The sequence below is a fragment of the Mercenaria mercenaria genome, chromosome 11 (genome assembly GCF_021730395.1).
Source record: "Mercenaria mercenaria strain notata chromosome 11, MADL_Memer_1, whole genome shotgun sequence".
Classification (NCBI taxonomy): Eukaryota; Metazoa; Mollusca; class Bivalvia; order Venerida; family Veneridae; genus Mercenaria; species Mercenaria mercenaria.
Window position 1 is genome coordinate 57,045,951 of NC_069371.1, and position 21,801 is coordinate 57,067,751.

Here is a 21,801-nt window from a genome sequence, read left to right on the forward strand (position 1 = left end):
TTAGACCACGTTTATCATATTTCAACAAATGATTGAAATCACATCGCTATTTCCGTTTTGGTTGTTCAATCGTTTCTACACTGTGGCTCTGGTGAGCTAAAAAATGCTCCAGACAAAGTTTGTGGACGCTGGCCAACACCCGCCCGCCTTTTCAAATCTGACCACCTCATGTATTAAAACGAAAATAAATCTGTACATATTGCTATTTTCAGCATACATAAAAGTAGTGCAATGTGCGGACAATGATTTTTTTTACGTATGATGTACCAAACTGCCTAAAATTGTAAGACAAGTCTCAGACTTAATGTGAACAAGATTTGGCAACGTACCAATTTTTTTTCAAGGATTGTGCAAGTATAAAAAAAGGTTTAATTTATTTTAGTGGAATTTATGTACGTACGCGCTGCTTATCTCACGGAAAATTTGGTGGAAATGGAATTTTCGGCACTTCCTGCGTTAACTACCGAAATTACTTAACGTAACTTTCTCACACGTACGTGATTGTATATCCATAAATTATGAAAACAATTGAAATATCTGCTTCATCACGATATATGCAAATATTTTTAGGCCATGTTGAAACATTTGGCCACAGTATTTCCGCATACTGGTCCGGGACAAATTCAATGTGTATAGTGATTTCTTATTAGATGTTTCATGCGTCGTAAACTAACCAATTTTGATCTATCGAATTTTTATACAATATGAGAATTTATGCAACATGGTTTTAAAAACACAGCGAGAATAAATTGCAGAAAAAATGTACAGCCAAATATGTTAGGAGGTAATACAAATTGTATACAATTGTTGATAACTACGAAACATTTTACAAAATGCAATCAGTTGAACGTCTCATGCGAAAACCTGATGATAAAAATCAGCAATATCTCAAAAGTAACTTTTCTGTATCTTGGTTCTTCGTTAAACAATGATATTTTTTCACACTTTCATAGATTTAAACTGATAATAAATGTGTATTGAAATTCCGACATAGAAATGGACACTGACTTTACATTAGTGATTACTGCGGTGTTGACAGCAGAAGAAGCGGTCCAGTACTAAGACCAGTGTCTACGAAACCAAGGATAACAAGTTCTTTATCTGAAAATTACGAAACGTATGATTGGGATCAGTGTTCAGTATACACCTGAAAATAATAGACTTGCTATTTGCCGAGTGCACACTTGTTTTCTATCGTCGTAAATATAAAGTAGACTAGTAAATATTTATACATATGCATAATCTCATAAACACTTCTTTAATGTATTTTCTTTGAAATTAACAAATAACTGGCTCAGTTGAGACACCATACTTTAAAGTAAATTCAGTTTATTCACCACGAGGTTCAAAATGCACGGGAATCTCGTGATAGTACATGCCTTTAATTTCACATGGTTGAAGTGTAAACATATAGTTAAATTTATTTCGTTTTATTTCTCACGGAAAAGATCGGACGGTTTTTTATATTGGAAAAATTATAGAACATAATATGCATTTAAAGTTGAAAGTTGATTGTTTTCTACAAGACGTAAAACTGAAACAAGTAAGCACTTTTACTTTTCCAGCAATTAATGTTCTTCAGGTGAACTTTGACACTGTTTATGAAGAGAAAATCAGTTTTGTGTCATCTTGAAATGCGTTGTTCAGCTGAAACGTATAGTTCCCGGAAAAGTTCTAAAATGGTTTATTTTGGGGATTTTTGTTTTATTTATAAGTACAACACAATGTGCAATATTTCCAGTTTTTGAAAATGATTGAAATTCAACTTTATTTTAGAAAAAGTTCCGATCTTTCATCAATATTTTGCCAGCGGATGCTTACAAATTTTAAGTGAAACGGCTTTCTTGTCCAAGAGAGGTGTGTAAAGCGAAAAACTATCATTACCCTTACAGAAGAAAAAGGCCTGCTGCATACTCTTGCTGTGTACATACAGTGTATATGATGCCTACATGATGTGTACTGAAATCAAGGGCTTTAAATAGTACGCAGGATATACACCGCACATACACCAATAGTACGTTTGTAGTATACTTTTGACATGCAAATGAGCTCTGCCGCGTACTACTTGCTGCGTACATGCTGTGGACTACATAGTACACAGGATGTACGCTGGAGGAATTAAATATGCAAGAAATAGCACGCAGCATGTACGCGGCACATACACTTTTCACATGCAAATGAGCCTGCGGTGTACTACCCCTGCGCCGTACATGCTGTGTACTCCTGCGGTGTACATGCTGTGTACTCCTGCCGCGTACATTCTGTGTACTCCTGGCCCAAGTCCTGCGGCGTACATGCTGTTTACTCCTGCTGCATACATGCTGTGTACTCTTATGGCGAAACTGCTGTGATAATGTAAATTCCTTACCCCACCAACTTTCTTATGCAAATGCTGATCATTTGGACAGAAAAAAACAGAAAAAAGATAAGTGACATGCATCAATAAGTATTTACCCTTACCAAAATAATGTAGATTGATGTTATCAAATAAATTAGTATGCTTTTCTTCATCCACTTTTCAATGAAATAAATCAATTTTTGTAGCATGTAATTTGGTAAACATCTGAAGAAAATGGCGTAACTGCATCAAGGGGAAACAACTTTAATGTAACTAAATGTAAGTGTTATAAATTTCGAAGTATCTGCGGTGTACATGCAGTGTACTATTTTCTTGTACAAGTCCCTCCTGCGTACATGCAGTGTACTCCTTAAATTTTCAGAGTCTGTGCTGCATACTTGAAGTGTACTAGTGACCTCCTGCGTACATGCTGTGTACTCGTCGAAATAGTACGTGGCATGTACGCGGCATGCGGTGTATGTAAAATGTACTCCTCTGGCGTACTACTGTGTTCGCGGCATATACACAGCAAATACGCAGCATGTACGCCACAGAGGCTTGCTTCTGTAAGGGTACACATTGCGTTTATTCTTTAAATGTGAAGAATCGGCAACAGAGATTAAGGAGATCGGACAGTGAAAAACTATACTAAATGGATATCTCTAACCATGAATAAGGAGACATACATATTTTAGAAAGGAAATCTGAGGTAAAAGAACAATAATATATTTTATTCCTTGAAACAAACATGGCAACGAAATATTTTAGAACAAGAGCTGTCCGTAAGACAGCCAAGCTCGACTATTCGAAATATTGTCCCAGAGGCAGGAAAATATTACCTAAAACGGTTAAATATCAAAAGAGTTTTAAGTTCAAAAGGGGGAATAATTTGACCAAAAAGCATATCAGTTATGGGACTTGCTGCTATCAACTAGTTTTATAACCCCTAAGGCACATGTGAAGTTTCAATTCAATATCTGCATTAGTTTTGGAGAAAGAAACTCGCATGTAAAACTTTAACCAGAATTTTCAGTCCAAAAGGGGGCATAATTTGCCCAAAATACATGCCAGAGTTATGGAACTTGATCCAGTGAGGTTAGCAATTGATCTAGAAAAAGAAAAAAAAAGTTTCAAATCTATATGCCTTTTAGTAATAGCTGTATGTACTTGCACGCAAAACTTTAACCAGAATATGCTAAGTCCAAAAGGGGGCATAATTTGGCCAAAATGAAGGTCAGAGTTATGGGACTTGCTGCTATCAACTAGTTTTATAACCCCGAAGACACATGTGAAGTTTCAAATCAATATCTGTATTAGTTTTGGAGATAATAACTTGCATGTAAAACTTTAACCAAAATTTTCTAAGTCTAAAAGGGGGCATAATTTGCTAAAAAAACATGTCAGAGTTATGGAACATGACCCAGTGAGGTTGGTAATTGATCTAGAAAAAGAAAAAATAAGTTTCAAATCTATATGCCTTTTAGAAATAGCTGTATGTACTTGCACGCAAAACTTTAACCAGAATTTTCTAAGTCCAAAAGGGGGCATAATTTGGCCAAAATGAAAGTCAGAGTTATGGGACTTGCTGCTATCAACTAGTTATATAACCCCGAAGACACATGTGAAGTTTCAAATCAATATCTGTATTAGTTTTGGAGATAGTAACTTGCATGTAAAACTTTAACCAAAATTTTCTAAGTCCAAAAGGGGGCATAATTTGCTCAAAATACAATGTCAGAGTTATGGGACTTGACCCAGAGAGGTTGGTAATTGACCTAGAAAAAGAAAAAATAAGTTTCAAAGCTATATGCCTTTAATTGATGGCTGTATGTACTTGCATGCAAAAACTTAACCAAGGTGTGACGTCGACGCCAGGGTGAGTAGAATAGCTAGACTATTCTTTGAATAGTCGAGCTAAAAACTGTGCATGTGTTTTGCGCATTAGAATGTTTAACGACATTTTCTTGAAAAAGTAACGCTCGTGTGCACTAGTTTGGCATTTCTTTGATTTGAAAATAAATATTTTATAGCAAATTAGGTTGCATACGATACCAAAATTTTGCAACAAAAATATTCACTCATTTTCTTCCAAAGCACCGCGGAAATAGGGTTCAGCGTAGCTTTCATGCTCGCAAGTTTACCTACAGATATATATTTTCAATTTTTATCATATATATTTTATGTCCTTGAATTTAAAAAGCTGTTTCGAGGATTCTGATTTTTCACATAAATTTCTAATTTCAATTTGCGGAAGTACAGATAACTCGCCAATAGCGGGTCACTATCTAAACATTTAGCATATAATGAAGAATGTTTAGACTTTCATGATATCTAAACTAACTAACACTTAAAACTATTGCTTGCATTCATATCAATGTTTGATTTATTTGAATCCTTCTTTTATGTCTGAAGTTATGATGAAATATTTATACCTGTCTGATTCACCAATAGGGGGTCACCTTTGCCAATAGGGGGTCACCTGGTTTATCATATTTTCTATCCATTTAAAATAGTCTTTTTTTCTGACAAAACATGACTGTGGTATTAGAAATAAACATTTCAAGACAGAATATAATGAGAGACAGTATGTTTACATTTCAAACAGGCGATGTTAAGTAAAAGAATATAGCATTAGTTTTCACAGTTGTGTTTCTATGCATAAGTAGCACCACCTATATATCTAAAACTAAAATCAAAATATTGATTCACAGAACCTTATTCATTTATCTAAGTTTGCCAGTTCAAACCAGTACAACATCAAATCAACCTTTGATTTGTATTTTTAAGCCAAATAAACAACCTTTTGATTATCCCTGAAATGGGTGATTCTCTATCAGGTCTAGGAAAGTGGTATATTTACAGATTATCTGTAAATTTACAGTAAATCTATAAATTTACAGATTTTTCGATCTATAAATTTACAGATTGTGTGTATGAAAACTGATGAAATTACATTTATTCTCAAAACCGCAGCTTGAAATTAATTGGTTTATTTACAGTATACATAAACTAATGTCATTTGTGAGGTTCAGCCTTTTTTGTTGACTTTAATTTTTTTGACATTTTCGGAAAAATCAAAGTCAATAGAAATGACTGAAAGTTATAATTGACATTTATTTATGCATACCATAAGTAAATCAATTAATTTTAAGCTGCGATTTTGAGTCTAAATATAATTTTAGCAGTTTTCAAACACTTGATCTGTAAATTTATAGATTGAAAAATCTGTAAATTTATAGATTATCTGTAAATTTACAGATATTCTGTAAATATACCACTTTCCTAGACCTGTCTATTGGCTGAATGGCTGCCTCAGTTTCATGGCACTTTTTTCCATCGAAGTCAATCTAAAATTCATAATCATATTATTCCTATGACAGTGTGCGTTTCACTCTTCAAAATGATACCAAATCTGTGTGGTTTTATCGAAGAAATTGTGAGGTACGCTAAAAGATATTCTACTTTGAAGAATTCAAGAGTGCTAAAAATAAAATCCAAGTCAGGAAACATGGTTGCAAGAGTTATCTACTCATGGAACTCAAACTCATTAGATAAGATCCATCTTCTTTTGTCTATTAATTGCTAAATGATAAGTGTATATAACTGGATACTTTAACATTGTATACTCTAATATGTTTAAGAGAGAATCACATTTTATTTTCAATTGACCCTCTATTGGCAGTGATTCTCTATTGGCGAGTTGACTGTACCTTAATGCAGGCACGTGTCCAGGTGGGGGGCCAGGGGGACTGGGCCCCCCAGCTGGCTGGCTAGTTACGATTTTTATTACTATGGGCTCCTCAATAAACAAATTTATACACCAGCGCAACTGGCTTGATTTGACAGCAATACACAGACTAAAGAGCCATAAAACCTTGTCCAGTAGCGGAAATTAGCCCCAGGCATGTCACAGGTAAAAGTTTATCTGTGCATGCTTCATTGATCGCTTGATCGGTACTTGATTGGGTAGTGGAGAAACTATTCATAACTTTATCATGACATCACAGTACATTAAGGGTTCTAACTGACCAATCAGAGAGCTACATTTTCGAGTACCTGCCAGTTTCCACTTGGGTATAACGAAGTATATTTACAATGAACATATAGTGACTTTAGAAATAAATATCACACTATTTTAGAAATCAAATTAAGATTTTTCACTGCACATGCCTCAGATGATGCTACAAACAACAAAACTTTGAAGTTTCATTGAAATATTATATTGATTTAATACCTTTATTTTAGTTAAAAGTTTGGGATTTTAAACAGGGAGTCTATGATAAAGTCCGAGTAAAATGTAATCAGTACCCAAGCGAAATTAGTATCATTCCGCAATGTTTTGGACATGTTAAAATTATGAATTATGTTTTTTACTCTTTGGAAGTGTTATAAAATGATCAGAACATTGTTGGTTTTGTTATATAAATCTTAAAATGAATCTGACAATTGAAATATTATGATGGTTGTATTTTGTTTTTACATTAAGGCACATTCATCAAATTTATTAAATTGATAGATATTTATCCTATCTTTTTATTTTACAACAATTATGAATCTGAAACTACTGTATCAATTTTACTCTTTTGGGTCCAATAACCTTACTTAAAACTCTCATAGTTTTAAAAGTAGTTTCTCAGTAAATCTTACAAAACGCATCTAAAACTCGGTACTTATGAGGGGTTTTATACATAAAAATATCATTTACTAATATGTGCTGTGATGTTATAGTTTGTACACTCAAAGAAGTATAAAATACACATCTATTTATTCTTATAGATCTTTGGTACAGTTAAGAGTTCAATGTCATTTGAAATCTGATGTATTTTTAAAATAGTAATTGTCATAATACGTCATTTGTTTTGTTAGAAATCTAAAAACATTTGGCCATTTTGCAATTAGGATACCCTTAATAATTAGACTAGCCCTTAGATTGATAATTACGATATTTCTATGATTTTTTTTTCTTTTTTATGTTCATAGAGACAAAAGCCAGTCTATTCTAGAGATTTTCTAAGAGGACTGATGTTAAAATTGTAATATTGGACATAGTATATAGACTGTCTCAGTTCACTACATGAAATCATATGGGCACTTTCAAAAAAAATGGCTAATTTTTTATAAAGCTCATATTTTTTTCATGTCTTACCCAAACAAACAGATTTGCATATTGAACAATGCGTTTTGTAGGTGAATATATTGTGTCAAAATTTTAGAGTGATATCTTTTATAATAAAAAAGTTACCTTGATTTTTATGCCAAAAATTGTCAGGAGTGTAAGATTTTAGTGTGACATTTCTGAAGTACATCTTGCTTCATAGCAATATTGAAGAAAAAAATGAAGAGGAACCCTTTAAATGTCTACCTTATATAACAAGAGGACCATGATGGTCCTGAATCGCTCACCTATCCCCACATGATCCAGTGTTGAACTGAGTATGACCTAGTTATTTCTATTATTTTAAATAGTGACCTAGTTTTTGAGCACATGTGACCTAGATATCATCAAGATAAAAAATTCTGACCAATTTTCATGAAGATCCATTGAAAAATATGACCTCTAGAAAGGTCACAAGGTTTTTCTATTATTTGACCTAATGACCTAGTTTTTGAAGGCATGTGACCCACCTTTAAACTTGACCTAGATATCATCAAGGTGAACATTCTCACCAATTTTCATGAAGATCTCGTGAAAAATATGGCCTCTAGAGAGGTCACAAGGTTTTTCTATTTTTCGACCTACTGACCTAGTTTTTGACCGCACATGACGCAGTTATGAACTTGACCTAGATATCATCAAGCTGAACATTCTCACCAATTTTCATGAAGATCCATTGAGAAATATGGCCTCTAGAGACATCACAAGATTTTTCTATTTTTTAGACCTACTGACCTAGTTTTTGACCGCACGTAACCCAGTTTCGAACCTGACCTAGATATCATCAAGGTCAACATTCTGACCAATTTTCATGAAGATCTCTTGAAAAATATGGCCTCTAAAGAGGTCACAAGTTTTTCTATTTTTAGATATACTGACCTAGTTATTGACCGCACGTGACCCAGTTTCGAACTTGACCTAGATATCATCAAGATGAACATTCTGACCAATTTTCATAAAGATCCCATGAAAAATGTGGCCTCTAGAGAGGTCACAAATTTTTTTTATTTTCAGACCTACTGACCTAGTTTTTGACCGTACGTGACCCAGTTTCAAACTTGACCTAGATATCATCAAGGTGAACATTCTGACCATTTTTCAATGAAGATCCATTGAGAAATATGGCCTCTAGAGAGGTCATAAGGTTTTTCTATTTTTAGACCTACTGACCTAGTTTTTGACCCCACGTAAGCCAGTTTCAAACTTGACCTAGGTATCATCAAGGTGAACATTCTGACCAATATTCATGAAGATCTCATGAAAAATATGTCTCTAGAGAGGTCACAAGGTTTTTTCTATTTTTAGACCTAGTGACCTAGTTTTTGACCCCACGTGACCCAGTTTCGAACTTGACCTAGGTATCATCAAGGTGAACATTCTCACCAATTTTCATGAAGATCTCATGAAAAATATGGCCTCTAGAGAGGTCACAAGGTTTTTCTATTTTTTAGACCTACTGACCTAGTTTTTTGATCCCACATGACCCAGTTTCGAACTGGATCTAGATATCATCAAGGGTGAACATTCTGACCAATTTTCATGAAGATCTCTTTGAAAAATATGGCCTCTAGAGAGGTCACAAGGTTTTTCTATTTTAGATCTACTGACCCTAGTTTTTGACCGAACCTACCCATTTCGAATTTTGACCTAATATCACAAGATGAACATTCTGACCAACTTTCATTAAAGATCCCATGAAAAATGTGGCCTCTAGAGGGGTTTCACAAGCAAAGTTACGGACGGACGGACGGAAACGAGGGACGCCACGCGATCACAAAACTCACCTTTCACTTCGTGACAGGTGAGCAAAAAATACAGACACTTGACAAAATTTTTGGTTGAACATACATGCATATTGTGAGTGCCCTAAAGACATTTTGTGCGCCCAAAAAGTTATGCCCCCCTTTTGATTAAAAAAAATCCTAAAAAGGGTTTTTGTCATCAAAGAAAACAATACAGTTAATGGCACTGTTAGTTTTATAGCATTTTATTGTACATAAACATTTTCAGAAGAGTATTTAAGCAAACTCCCTTTTTACTGAACCCAATATGTTTATATGGTGATTGTGGGGATCTTATCAAAAACAGGACTACTAAATGGCAGGAGTGTAAGATTTGTGATTTAACACCCCTAATTTGAAAAACAACTGAAAGAACCAACTTATGTGTACATTTTGAAAAGAAATTGAGTGGACTGCTACACATGCAAGGTCATATAATTCACGATGACATTTGATTGACAGGACTGGTGTCAAGTATAAAAAATTTAAAAATATGTCAGGAGTGTAAAAAAATTAGTCTTTATGAAAGCTTGGTACTGTCATTATAATGGCTGGAAATGAATGAATGTAAGTAGAATTTATGTTTCTAAATATTATACAAAAAACTGATTTAGACAAGTTAACAAAGGTTTTAAAATGTTAAAAAGCTTGTATTAATATCAAAATGAAATTAATTGTGTTCATAAGCTATAAAATCAAACCATTGTGTAACTACAGAACAGTATATGGCTTAAGATAATGCTATATTGTCCAGTTGAATATGTAAACCATCAGAAGTCATGCCCTTTTGGGATTTTATATAAAAAACCTATATAGGGCTTTGTTTAAATCTTACACTCCTGACATATATGAAATTTTTAATTTAAAGTGTAGTTCCACATTTTTGACTGAGCACATCAATATATTTTGATTAAAAATCAACAATTTACTATTTACATGAAAATTAAATACAAAACACAACGATTTACCATATGTAAATGGTAATGGTACTATATTTATATACGGTATGTATAGTAAATAATTTACAAATTTGTAATGTCCTAGTGCATTACCTGTAATTTCAGATCAATAAACAATATTCAGATAAATAAGAAAAGTAAACTGTCCAAAAATCATGATGCACTGGACAAGAGAATCAAGAACGTGAATAATTTTTATGTAAAAAAATTCAGAGAAAAATTAAGTCTGATCCCACCAGGAAGAGACAAATGAAAAGTATAAAAAAAAACAGAAAAGGAACAGAACCTTGCCTACAAGAAAAAATATTTTGAAAGTCAGCATGGCCGAAATAGTACAGTGGAGAATCCGTGATTATAAAGGAATCACTTATATCCTCTCAGATGAATTAGTACATAATGCTAAGGCTGTCCATGCTTTCACAATCAGCTGTTTATCCACCTCATGAAGAATCCGGGCCCCATGCAAAATAAAGGGTTTCCTGAAAAGGGTTTACAGATAATTGTGCTATTCAGTACAAGCCAAGGTGGTTTAAAAAACTATTGCCTTATAAATGAAAATTCAAGTTATAAAATCTTAACTAAATGCAGCTACTTTTGAACCGCAAGATACAGATCTCAGTAATAAATGCTGATTGTACAACAACCAAGTGTACAATCATTTCAGGATCAGAAACTAAAATAGCCACATTTTAGTATCATAAGACGCCTGCCATATTTTCCTGATTTGGATGAATCGAGGAGCTCATCTCGATGCCAGATGTTCTCAGTGCAACGACTGAACAAACTATGGAGGGATACACTTTGGACAGTTTATTTTTGCGTTCAGTCAGGGCTCTCGTTTGGCAAAAATTGGGCCAAATATCGACCCCATTTCCCCCTCAAAATAATATGTTTTTCCCCCCTATTCAAAAAAATTCCCCCTCGATCCAAGAACATCAGTGCAAGCGATTTGCAGTGGACTTGTTGGCTTGAAATTCTATTTGTTTCCGAAAATTCATAGCTCAGAGAAAAAAATACAAGTGGATGCTGAATAAGGTTGTTTATAATTGGCAGAATATCAGCAAAAGTTTATAATTAACAGAATTCAGGTTGGGTCAGCAAAATTGAAAAGCATAAATTATATCTGTTTGCATTTCTTTTGGTTTGAAATTCCCCTCAAAGGATTTTTTTGAAAAATCATGCAAATTTCCCCCCATTTTTGGCCCCCTGGACCCTGTCCCAAAAAGCAAACGAGAGCCCTGTCAGTGTTCATTTTGTTTGTTGTATACTGTAAACATTTTAACTTGAAAGTCATCTCGAGTTTTAAACTTGTTATTGTGCAGATATCGGGCAGCTATTTTTAACACTGAAAATATATTGCTGTTCTATCTAAAAGGTGACTTACTTTACAAAAATATAAAAATGACTCAAAGTGTAATTTTGGGCAATTTAGAATTTGGTAAAAATGCTGTTTTACATATAAATTAGAAACATTAGTAATGTCAGAATTCTTTGGACTTGCTCTTAAGTCAGGATGTAAGATTTTGTTCTTTTTTTAAAGTTTTGACCATTGTTCTTGAAATGAGATCAGTGAAACGTTGTTTTCATTATTTGTTACAAAGGTATTTGTTGTTTAAAATACTATGGTTTTGCTCATTTTTATTACAAAAAGAAAAATTTTAAACTTTCATATTGGAGAATAAGCAATTGATGGTTTTAGCCTCAGTTAAAAAGTTTGCCATGAAATATAGCTTACAAGTTAATGACTTTTATATTTTGAGTAAACTAAGAATATGTTGTAAAAGTAGACTTCGTTATTATGAAGTCAGGAGTGTAAGAATTTTGTTCTTTCTTTAAAAGTTATGACCATTGTTCTTGAAATGAGATTTATATTAAACATTTGTTTCATAAAATTTTTTGCAAAGGTGTTTGTTGGTTAAAGTAGTATGGTTTTGCTGATATTCTATTACAAAAATTAACAAAGTTAAACTTCCCTATTGGTTGATATAAACAAATTGATGGTTTTAGCCTCAGAAAAAAATTCTGCCAAGAAATAATGCTTACATGTTAATGATTTTATATTTAGAGTATAAGTTGACAGAAACTTGTTGCATTAAGCACCAGAAAAAAGAACTTAGTTTGTTATATTTGACTTATTATTATGTCAGGAGTGTAAGATTTTGAGCGAAAATACTGCTTCGGAAATGAAAGTGATTTGATACCAAAGAGTGACCGATATGCTGAAATTTTTCATGTTTGCTACTGCGGGTCTAAACTTAAAATCAGGCATAAATTTTCAAAATAGCTATTGATGGAAGAAAACAATGAAAACTTTTGTCACCATTTTTTTATAGAAGTACTTTTTTGACATTAAAAGGTAGAAAAAAAAAATGGAAAGGGAATTTAAGAAAGTATTTTTTCTAATTTGTTTTTAAAACCTAATCCAACACACATGTTGAAGAAAAATGAAATATAAGTACTTTTAAAAAAAACGACGAAATACTTTTTTTTATGGTGTTATTGAATTTTTTCATTTTTTTTAATTCATTAAAGTTTCATAAAAACAAAACGGCTTGTATTTCAGTCCCGAAATTTTTTAAAAATAAAAATTCAATGTATCTACTTATCAATGAAGGCAATGCATAACAATGCATCTGAACTTTATTTTTGACCCCCTATGTCACGTTTTTAGCCATTTTTTCTGAAAGTGCCCATAAAAATGTGAAAAAAAATATCATAGTCTAGGAGCTAGTCTACTTAATAATCATCTTGAAACGTCAACATTTTTTTTCAACTGGGAATCATCTACATCTACATCGTTACAACCAACAATCGATTTCCGATTATGACTGGTCGGCTGTAGAGAAAAAGTTTTTTAAAAAAATTTAGTATATTACAGTTTTTAAAAGTAAAAATAAAAGGACATATGCTACAGTTAAAATAGGGCAGAATGGAAGAATTACATAGTGACCGCCGCCAGCCTCTCTGTAAAGATACTGAGGCTGGGGGTAGCTTGACTGATGTGGGGGGAGTTCCAGAGACGGATGGGTTTTAGGGAAATAAGAGTTAGCAAAGTATGAGTTTCTGGGAAAAAGGATCAAATAGTTCAGGTTCTAATGGGGACAAGTAACCTTGGTCAATAGCAACGGTTGGGTCCTTACTTTGTAAGACAAAAGTAATGAAAAAGTTTAACCTATGGTACTGAGAGTTTTCAATTCTAAGGATTTCAACATTCAGTTACACTCCTTATATAGTTGTAATCATTCATAACATACCTAGCTGCTGACCTTTGGACTCGTTTAAGTTTATGGGTGAGGGTTTTCTGCCAGGGATGCCACACAGTTGAACAGTATTCTAGCTGGGGGCGGGCATAGGTGGTGTAAAGCAGCTTCTAAATCTTTGACCTTTTTGTTACTGTCTTGACATTTCTCGAATAAATCAAAGGGAAGAGGTTGCCTTAGAAGTTATGTTTTTCTATGTGTTTTTGACCAGTTCAAATCATTGGAGATAGTTTATTCCTAGGTATTTTGCTGATGAGTGGACTTTAAAATCTGTATTTTGTAACCTGTAGGGATATATAAAGGGGTTTCTCTTTCCCACTTACTCTAAGGACTTCAATTGTCGGGGGTTTAAAATTCATTTGCCAGACTCTTTCCCATGTTTCTAATTTAGGAGGTCTTCTTGAAGGCTAATGCTAAACATATTTGATTTGACATGAGGTAAACGATGGTGTCCCTCTGCAAAAATAAAGGGTTTACATTTGACTGATCAGGCAGGTCGGTAATGTATACAAGGAAAAGGCAAGGCCCAAGGACAGACCCCTGTGGAACTCCAGACAGGACTGGAAGTTCGCTGGACAGGTGACCTTCAACTGCGACCTTCTGGGTACGATTAGAGAGGAAGGATTTGACTCAATTAGTTATTTGGGGACTAACACCTAGGAATTGTAACCCTTGTAAATTAGCCTCAAAAGGTCAGCTTTGTCAAAACCTTAGAAAAAATCCATTACGATGACGTCAGCTTTTGGCCTTGTTCTAAATTACTATAAAGTTCCTGGGTAAAATTAATAAGCTGAGTTTCGCAACTATGACCCGACCTGAAACCATGCTGGAACTGGCTGATAGTATTGTGTTTGTCAAAGAAGGACATCATACAGAAAAATTAGTCCATACACTGTGACTGTACAATCATACATACATTGAAAAGGCTTGATGAAATGATTAAAAAGTAGACTTTTCCTTAAATATATGATACATTCATGCATCCTTAAAGGTGTTTCAGGTAGCAGGAAAATGCATCTATTTATGTGCCATATTAAAAAAATTTCGCAATCGGGAGGGGATACCCCTCCCCAGACATCCCAGCTCTCCCGATCCGATCGGGATTCTCCCGATTCTGGTTGTAAAACCCGATCACCCCGATCAGAAGTCTCAATCTCCCGATTAAAAAACAACAAAAACAAAAAAAAAAAAAAATGAAATAATCCACTTCTTTGCGCCATTCTGATACTGTATCACTAGAGTACTGACGAGTCTGTAAACAACAGCTTTCGGATATTTTCGCACCTTATTCTACCCTTGCTGATTATTGTTTATTACACGATTTAACAAAGCCAGGTGTTGATTAATGTGTCACAATTGAAATTAAAATCCAGACATTAGATATCTAATTAAATTTAATCAAATTTAGATTAGAAATTATACCAGCTTTACCCTTTTCTGTAACTTTTTGAAATCGAAAGTAGATGGTCGCCGAGTCAACCTGCTGGGTTTTAAAAAACATTTCTCTTAAATCATTTTGATAAGAGGAAATGTCATGGTAAATTTTAATATCACTTACTATCAAATGCTGTTAAACTGTCTTTGCATCATGACAATTTGTCAAACACATCCTTTGACTGGAGATTTAGGCAAATCTACGAAAGTGTAACAATACCCGGACATTCAATTTTGGATAACAGGATTTTGATCAATAAAAGTATTTGAGCTAGGGGTTTTAAATACTGGTTGACAGGGATGAGAATCAAACAGTACATTTTCTATTGCTTGAACTTTTATTCTTTTAGCTATATACATTTTGTTTTTACAGTTCTAACAGCTGCACTGTTTGTCATGTAATATTCACCTGGGGAGTCTTCTTTCCAAGAAAAGAAATAAAAGTGCAGGTTTAATTCTCAGTGGAGTTTTGAATTTAGACATAGTGCTTAAAGTGCCATAACTATTTAATTTTGCAAAGAAGGCTTCATGTATTATTGTTTCAAAACATTAAAAATGCATGAATAATAAGATATAGAAAAGTGAAATTTTTTTAAGACTGGTGATTTTATAAGGGCAAATAAGTTTATATTATCATTAGATTTGTTAAAAGCTTCGTTATTATGAACATAATTACCGCGGTATAAAATCTCCCACTTGAACACCTTAATCTCCCACTTTGGAAAGCAAAAACTCCCACTTGGCATTCAGAAAAAGTTGGGATGTCTGCCTCCCGAACCCCCCCCAGGTTGCCCCCCCCCCCCCCAGCAAACAAATCCTGCACACGGGCCTGTAATGTGAATACATCTGATACGTCTGCATCATTTTTTAAATGAAGTCTTTATCTTAAAAAGTCACTGAAATACCTACCTTCTAATGCGAAAATACCTAGAAACTAGCGTATTTATCTTCAATGAACTGAAAAATTTCTTCGTACTAAGCATGTTGAGTATGTTTCATAACTTCCCGCCCTACTGTACTTACCGGAACCGCCTAGGTTCAAGAACAATTTTAACTTTATTAGAAGAGAAGAGGAGTCAGTTACTTCCCTTGGACAAACTTCACCTCAGCGGTACCCAATTAAAATTTGTTTTTAAAATATAAAGACGAGAAGATTTATTACAAACGAATTCATTGAACATTCCGTTACGCACGGTAAGTTTATAGAAGAATGACATCATTTAAAACGATGCGTAGAGTCAGTGTACCCGGTTTCGCACACATTTCCTAAGAATACCTTCCTGTCTAGCTAAAAATGATTAAATTTGAATTTACCTCTATATGTTTTAATAAACACACTTATTTCGGTTTGAAACACGCTACTTTCACTTCCCACTACAATGACGTCATACCTCTAAGTGTACTTGATTCGGATAACATATTTTGACCAGTTGTTGCATTTAAGTGTACCCGGTTTCGCACACCCTGCTATTTATAGAACTCGGTGATAACAATGCAGTTACTCAACAGAAAAATATTAATTAACTTTTTAACCATTTATATAATTCAATTTAAACATGTATTTTCCAATAAAACATCTGAAAGTGAAATTTAAAAGCAGTTATGAAAGTGAAAGCTAGGTACCAAACCCTGTTTTTACTTCTAAAAGCAGAAAAGGCTAAAACAACTGAATACATGAAACAACATAAAACAACAGAAGCTGTTGAATCACAAAAGACCCCAACAAGTCTAATTATTCGATTAAGTTCTCTGTTTTAATAAAAACGTAAAGCAAACAATCAAGTTGAAGGCATTTTGCAGGTTGGAGAACTTCAATAACTGTTGAAATATTTTTCATTTAGGTAAAGTAGTAGGTAAAAACTTACCTGTATGATAGAATAGGGATTTTTTCAATTTATTTTGCACCTTGTTGTTGTTTGCATAGTCATTTTTTTCATGAAACTTAATATTTTTCAGCTGACCTACTGGTCTCCATTGATATTGTTATTGTTTTCGTCTGCACTTACCAGAACGAGGCTTCAGTGGGGAAAAACCCCTTGTGTCAAATAATGTAGGGAATAACTCAGTTTCGTGAAACAATAACAAAGAATTGTTAAATTTTCTGTTTTATTCTCACAAAGTACATGAATTTACTGGGTGTGCGAAACCGCGTACAGTGCGAAACCGGGTACACTGACTCTAAAATGAATCATGGCACTTATTATACTGATAATGTGACCGGAAAACAGTCGGGTATAACACCACTAACACGGCTTATAGGCTGAACACCGCTAAAATCTGACTGTAAGATGCCAGTTTTGGGACTTTTTGCAAGCCGGTCGGAGACCGTCTTCCTTCAGTTCAGCAGAAATAAACTAAAAAATGTGATTTGAAAGAAATAAAGCATATATATATATAGTTATCATGTATTTGTATGCTTTCTTAAAATCCAATAGAAATATTTGCCATTTATAAGACTCTGTAATCCATATTTATAGGTAGCTAGAGCAGGGACGGGTATTTCCGAACACTTAAGCGTGATTCTCCATAGTGGTGAAAGACAGAGGGTATTGCCAGACTAGGCAGTTATTTATAGCTCACCTTTATCTAACGTACAGAAATATGCTCCTTACATGTATTGCAGCCATTATATAACTATGAAAACATGAACTTAAAGAAGGTGACCACTCCCATCTATTTCCGAACATGGAGTGTCAGCCGAACAGACTAAAGCTCTATTTCCGAACATGAGTGTTGTTTTAAAAAAGGCGAAAATTAGACAACAAAACGTTTTATTTTCAAAACCTGGACAGCAATAAGCTAGATCTATTGTATTTTGACGTTTCATTTGATTAATTTTAGACTTAATTAGAACTAATGCGAACGATTTCATTCAATATTAAAGACACCCAAACGGAAACAAAGCAGCGTCTTCCTCTTCCATTTAGTTAGCAGAAATTCTTGTTGTGCCAGTCGAGACTTCCTTTTCTGTTAAGAACGGTTTTAGGGCCTATTCTGTTAGTTCCTGGAGAACGGTATTTTACTCAAATTATCACTTTTTAATATAATTGTGGTACATAGACATTAAATTATTATCCCCCGCCGATGAAATTGGGAGGGGGGTATTGAAATGGCTTTGTCCGTCAGTCAGTCCAAGCTCACATTTGCATACTTTGGTGGCTATAGGAACAATAGGTAACTGTACTTTTTCTTTGATGTCATTCATTCCATAAGGCTTTTATGTGGCTATTTTTCTCTTACGTGGCTAAAAGAACAATAGAGAGAACAAAAGAGTAGCCACTTAAATATCTATATGTAGGAACGTCCGTCCGTCAGTCCATCCGTCAGTCCGTCCGTCCGCAGCCATTTCTTAGTAACTACTTGGTAGAATTTCATGAAACTTGAAATAAACATGAACCAACATACTGCGATGATGCCCGTCAAGTTTTTTTTTTTGATTGGTCAATTTCCCTCAGAGTTATTGCCCTTGATTTAATGAAAAATGTCCGTCTGCAGCCATTTCTCAGTAACTAGCAGGTAGAATTTCATCAAACTTGAAATTGACATGAACCAAGATACTGCGATGATGCCCTACAAGTTTTTTTTCGATTGATCAATTTTCCATATAGTTATTGCCCTTTAATTGTTTAAAAATCCACAGATCTGTACATAACATTGAACCAACCAATTGGAAGAATTTCATTAAACTTCTTTCATTCTTTTCCATGAACATTTATTATAAACATGTGATGTTGTGTACCTACACCTGGTCGCTACCTTACCTTGGTCACCTTCCCCCCCCCCCCCCCCCCCCCCCCCCCCAATTTTTTTTTTTTTTTTTCATTTTTCGTTTTCTATCAATATTTATAATCAACATGTAAAATGTTGTATCCTCACCCTGCCCCCCCCCCACCCCCCACCGAAACAAACCATTCATTTTCTTTTAATTTGATTTTGACTAATGAAATTATTTGCTTCTTGGTAACATTCTTAACTTTTTGCTGGATATATTTTTTTGCCGTTCCTCACCTTTGACCCTTTCCGCTGGGGATTCCAATTCATCGAATTTGCTTGTTTATTTTGCTTTAAATGTGTCAAGGTGCATGCATGTGTGCGAGTCAGCGAGCAAATGCAATAAAACAAACAAGTGTGCAATACTTGGATTAATTGGTCAAGTTACGTTTTCCATATTTATGATTGTACAAGCATGTTTTTCATATTAACAGATCTTAACATACCTTGACCCAGGCCAGATCCAGAAATATTTGATTGGGGTGGGGGAGGTGGAGGTGGGGCAGAAGTTTAGAATGAAGGTGTCATAGGGTAAATGCATAGCGCAAGTCAGCCATTGTTGGGGGGGGGGGTCTCCCCAAGGATTATATACGGATATGAAATGGGGGTCTCTTGTGCATTTTTTGGTCTTAGGTTTGAGGTATTGGAGGGCATATTCCTGTCAGTTTAGGGTGTCAGGAGGTTCTCCCCTGCAAAGTTTTGAAATACAGGTGGCCTCTAGTGTCTTTTCTGGTGTAAATTTTGAGGGAGTAGGGTGAGGGAAGGAGTCAGGTATGAAATTGTTGCCTCTGATCAGTGATGCATGGTTTGGGACTAAATTTTGAGGTACTGGAGGGTTATTCCTGTCCTTTTGGGGGGGGGGGGGGGGGGGGGGGGGGGGGGGGGGGGTGGTCAGAGGCTCACGCCCTGGAGTTTTTTTGTTTTTTTTTATAATACAGGTAATTGGAATGGCGGCCTCTGGTGCCTTTTCTGATCTAAATTATGAGATACTGGAGAGGGGAACCTCCTCATTATTGGGTGTCAGGGAGCTCGAGATCTCTTTCCTAGAAATTTTGATGCAGGTATGAAATGGTGGCCTCTGATGCATTTTTTTTGTTTAAATATTTAGGGAGGGGACACCCCCTGGAAAGGGCTGTCCCCTAGAAAATTTAAAATGGTGGCATCTTGTGCATTTTTGTGGGGTCTAATTTTTTAGAAAATATTATTTCTTTGCCGAAATAAATGTGTGCAAGTTTTATGAGTATAGGTAACTTCTCTGCCAACTGGACAAACATAGATCTATATACCTTATAAGACAGTTAAGAGAAATCCAGTAACATAACGTTCGGTCTCAAGTACTAAATTCAATACAAACTGTGTTCGGAAAAAGACGCTCTCTGAAAATTCAGTAGTCTATTTCCGAACACACAAATTATGTCATTTAAAGTGGTCTACTCAACTGATCTCCAGCAGCTGTGAAAACATAGTAAAATGTATACAGATGTGTATATCTACTTAAAAAAGCCACAAACTGAAATGCTTTAGACACAAAACCTTAACTTGTGATGTTTGCAACCTTATCTTTTTAAGTAATTTTTGGTGGCTGCTGCTACCAGTGTCAAAAAGAATACTCAGTTTGAGAAATCTTGTCAGTTCTTAAGACCATCCTAACAACACAACCAAAAATAGTTCCAGACTTTCCAGGTAAAGAATTATCTACACAACGTGTAGAATATGCAAAGCTACAATATATGCCTTAATACCATTTTTAATGTAATTCGGCGACTAAAATCAATACAAACTGAAGTCAACGTTTTAATTAAAACAACCAAATGTATGAATACAAATATGCAAATTTATGGTCACGTGAATAAACGATGACCTCATGTCAATTAAACTGATTAGCTATTGCATAGTACTGCCCCAGAGGTCACGTAGCTTATAACGTAGAAAAGGTAGCTTAGATACATGTATATAGAAACCTAGCCTGGGAATCCAGACTGACAGTTTAAAAATGTTTCCTAACCGCAGTGTCACATGTATAACTCCCAAAATTTAAGGCTTTATTTGATAAAGAACATTGACTTCTGCTAGCAATAATCCGCGGCTAAAAATAGAAACGGAATTTCAACGGAAAAGTTTCCAAACATTTCCGGTCCATAGACAATACCAGTTTGTACCTCTGATAGCTGTTCCAGCAAGTTGTAACACTTTTCAAATATGACAGAACAAACTTAAATGTTCGTCATAGATAACAAATTGTAAGATATTATATTAATGCAACATTAGTGATCTAAGAATGTTACTGAATTTTCGACTGCATTGTCTCGTTTTGGTTTCAAGCACGCAAAAGTATGACCACAAGTTAATTAGGCTATTTATAGAAAATCGATAATCAGCAGCGATATGGATTTCCTCAGGCGATGATACTGCCAATTAACACTAATTAGCGCACAGTTCACCGTTGTATCAAGAACTAAATATACTAAAACATGCTATACGAGAGTGAGCAAAAATAAAAGAACATTCAGTTGAAATTCATTCAATATTGTTTGCAGTGTGATCTGCCGTGAGAATCAAAGACATGTATGTTTTCTAAATAATATTCCCTCATGGATAATCTTCCTTCAGCAAATGTACAATATAAGGTACTATATGTATGCATAGATACACATGTATTCGGTACAATTTCGTCTGACAAAACACGAATTATCAATGTGGAAACCCATAGGCCGCCCAAGCTGACAAATGTTGTGAGCTCGCTTTGACTAAGTGGTGCTACTGTATCACGATTTCATCAGCTTGTAAGCCCGTGAAAGCGGGCGCAGCGATGATAATAATACTTGCCTTTTTGAAACGGCAAACTGTCATACTGTAGCAAGTCGTCGGATAACAGATTTGACCAACTTAAAAATTGAATTGTTTCAAAACAGATTCTGCTCACTTCAGCTAAATTCATTCGAGTCGCACCATGAGAAAAACAACATAGTGCATTTGTGACCAGCATGGACCCAGATCAAACACTCTGGTCAGGATCCTTGCTGTTCGCTAACGGTTTCTCTAGTTGCAATAGGCTTTGAAAGCTAACAGCATGGATTCTGACCAGACTGCGGAGATGTCTCAA

At 34.7% G+C, this 21,801-nt stretch overlaps 2 protein-coding genes across 3 annotated transcripts in view; one reads left to right on the plus strand and one right to left on the minus strand.

Moving 5' to 3' along the window:
• LOC128546594 (oxidoreductase NAD-binding domain-containing protein 1-like) overlaps positions 1-16,093 on the minus strand; it is a 125,826-nt gene extending 109,733 nt beyond the window's left edge. The window contains exon 1 of one of the 2 annotated variants that reach the window (XM_053517498.1): positions 15,951-16,093. Coding sequence is in view for 1 of the 2 variants with exons in the window: in XM_053517497.1 (XP_053373472.1) it covers positions 15,837-15,910 (74 nt within the window). In the remaining variant the exon portion in view is untranslated. Of the gene's footprint in view, positions 1-15,836 lie in introns of both variants that reach the window. The other variant, XM_053517497.1, reaches the window with a different exon arrangement.
• The window catches only part of LOC128546597 (4-trimethylaminobutyraldehyde dehydrogenase A-like), a 75,963-nt gene continuing 70,159 nt past the window's right edge, over positions 15,998-21,801 (plus strand). Inside the window, 1 exon segment of the mRNA XM_053517502.1 lies at positions 15,998-16,121. The gene's annotated coding sequence lies outside the window, so the exon portion shown is untranslated.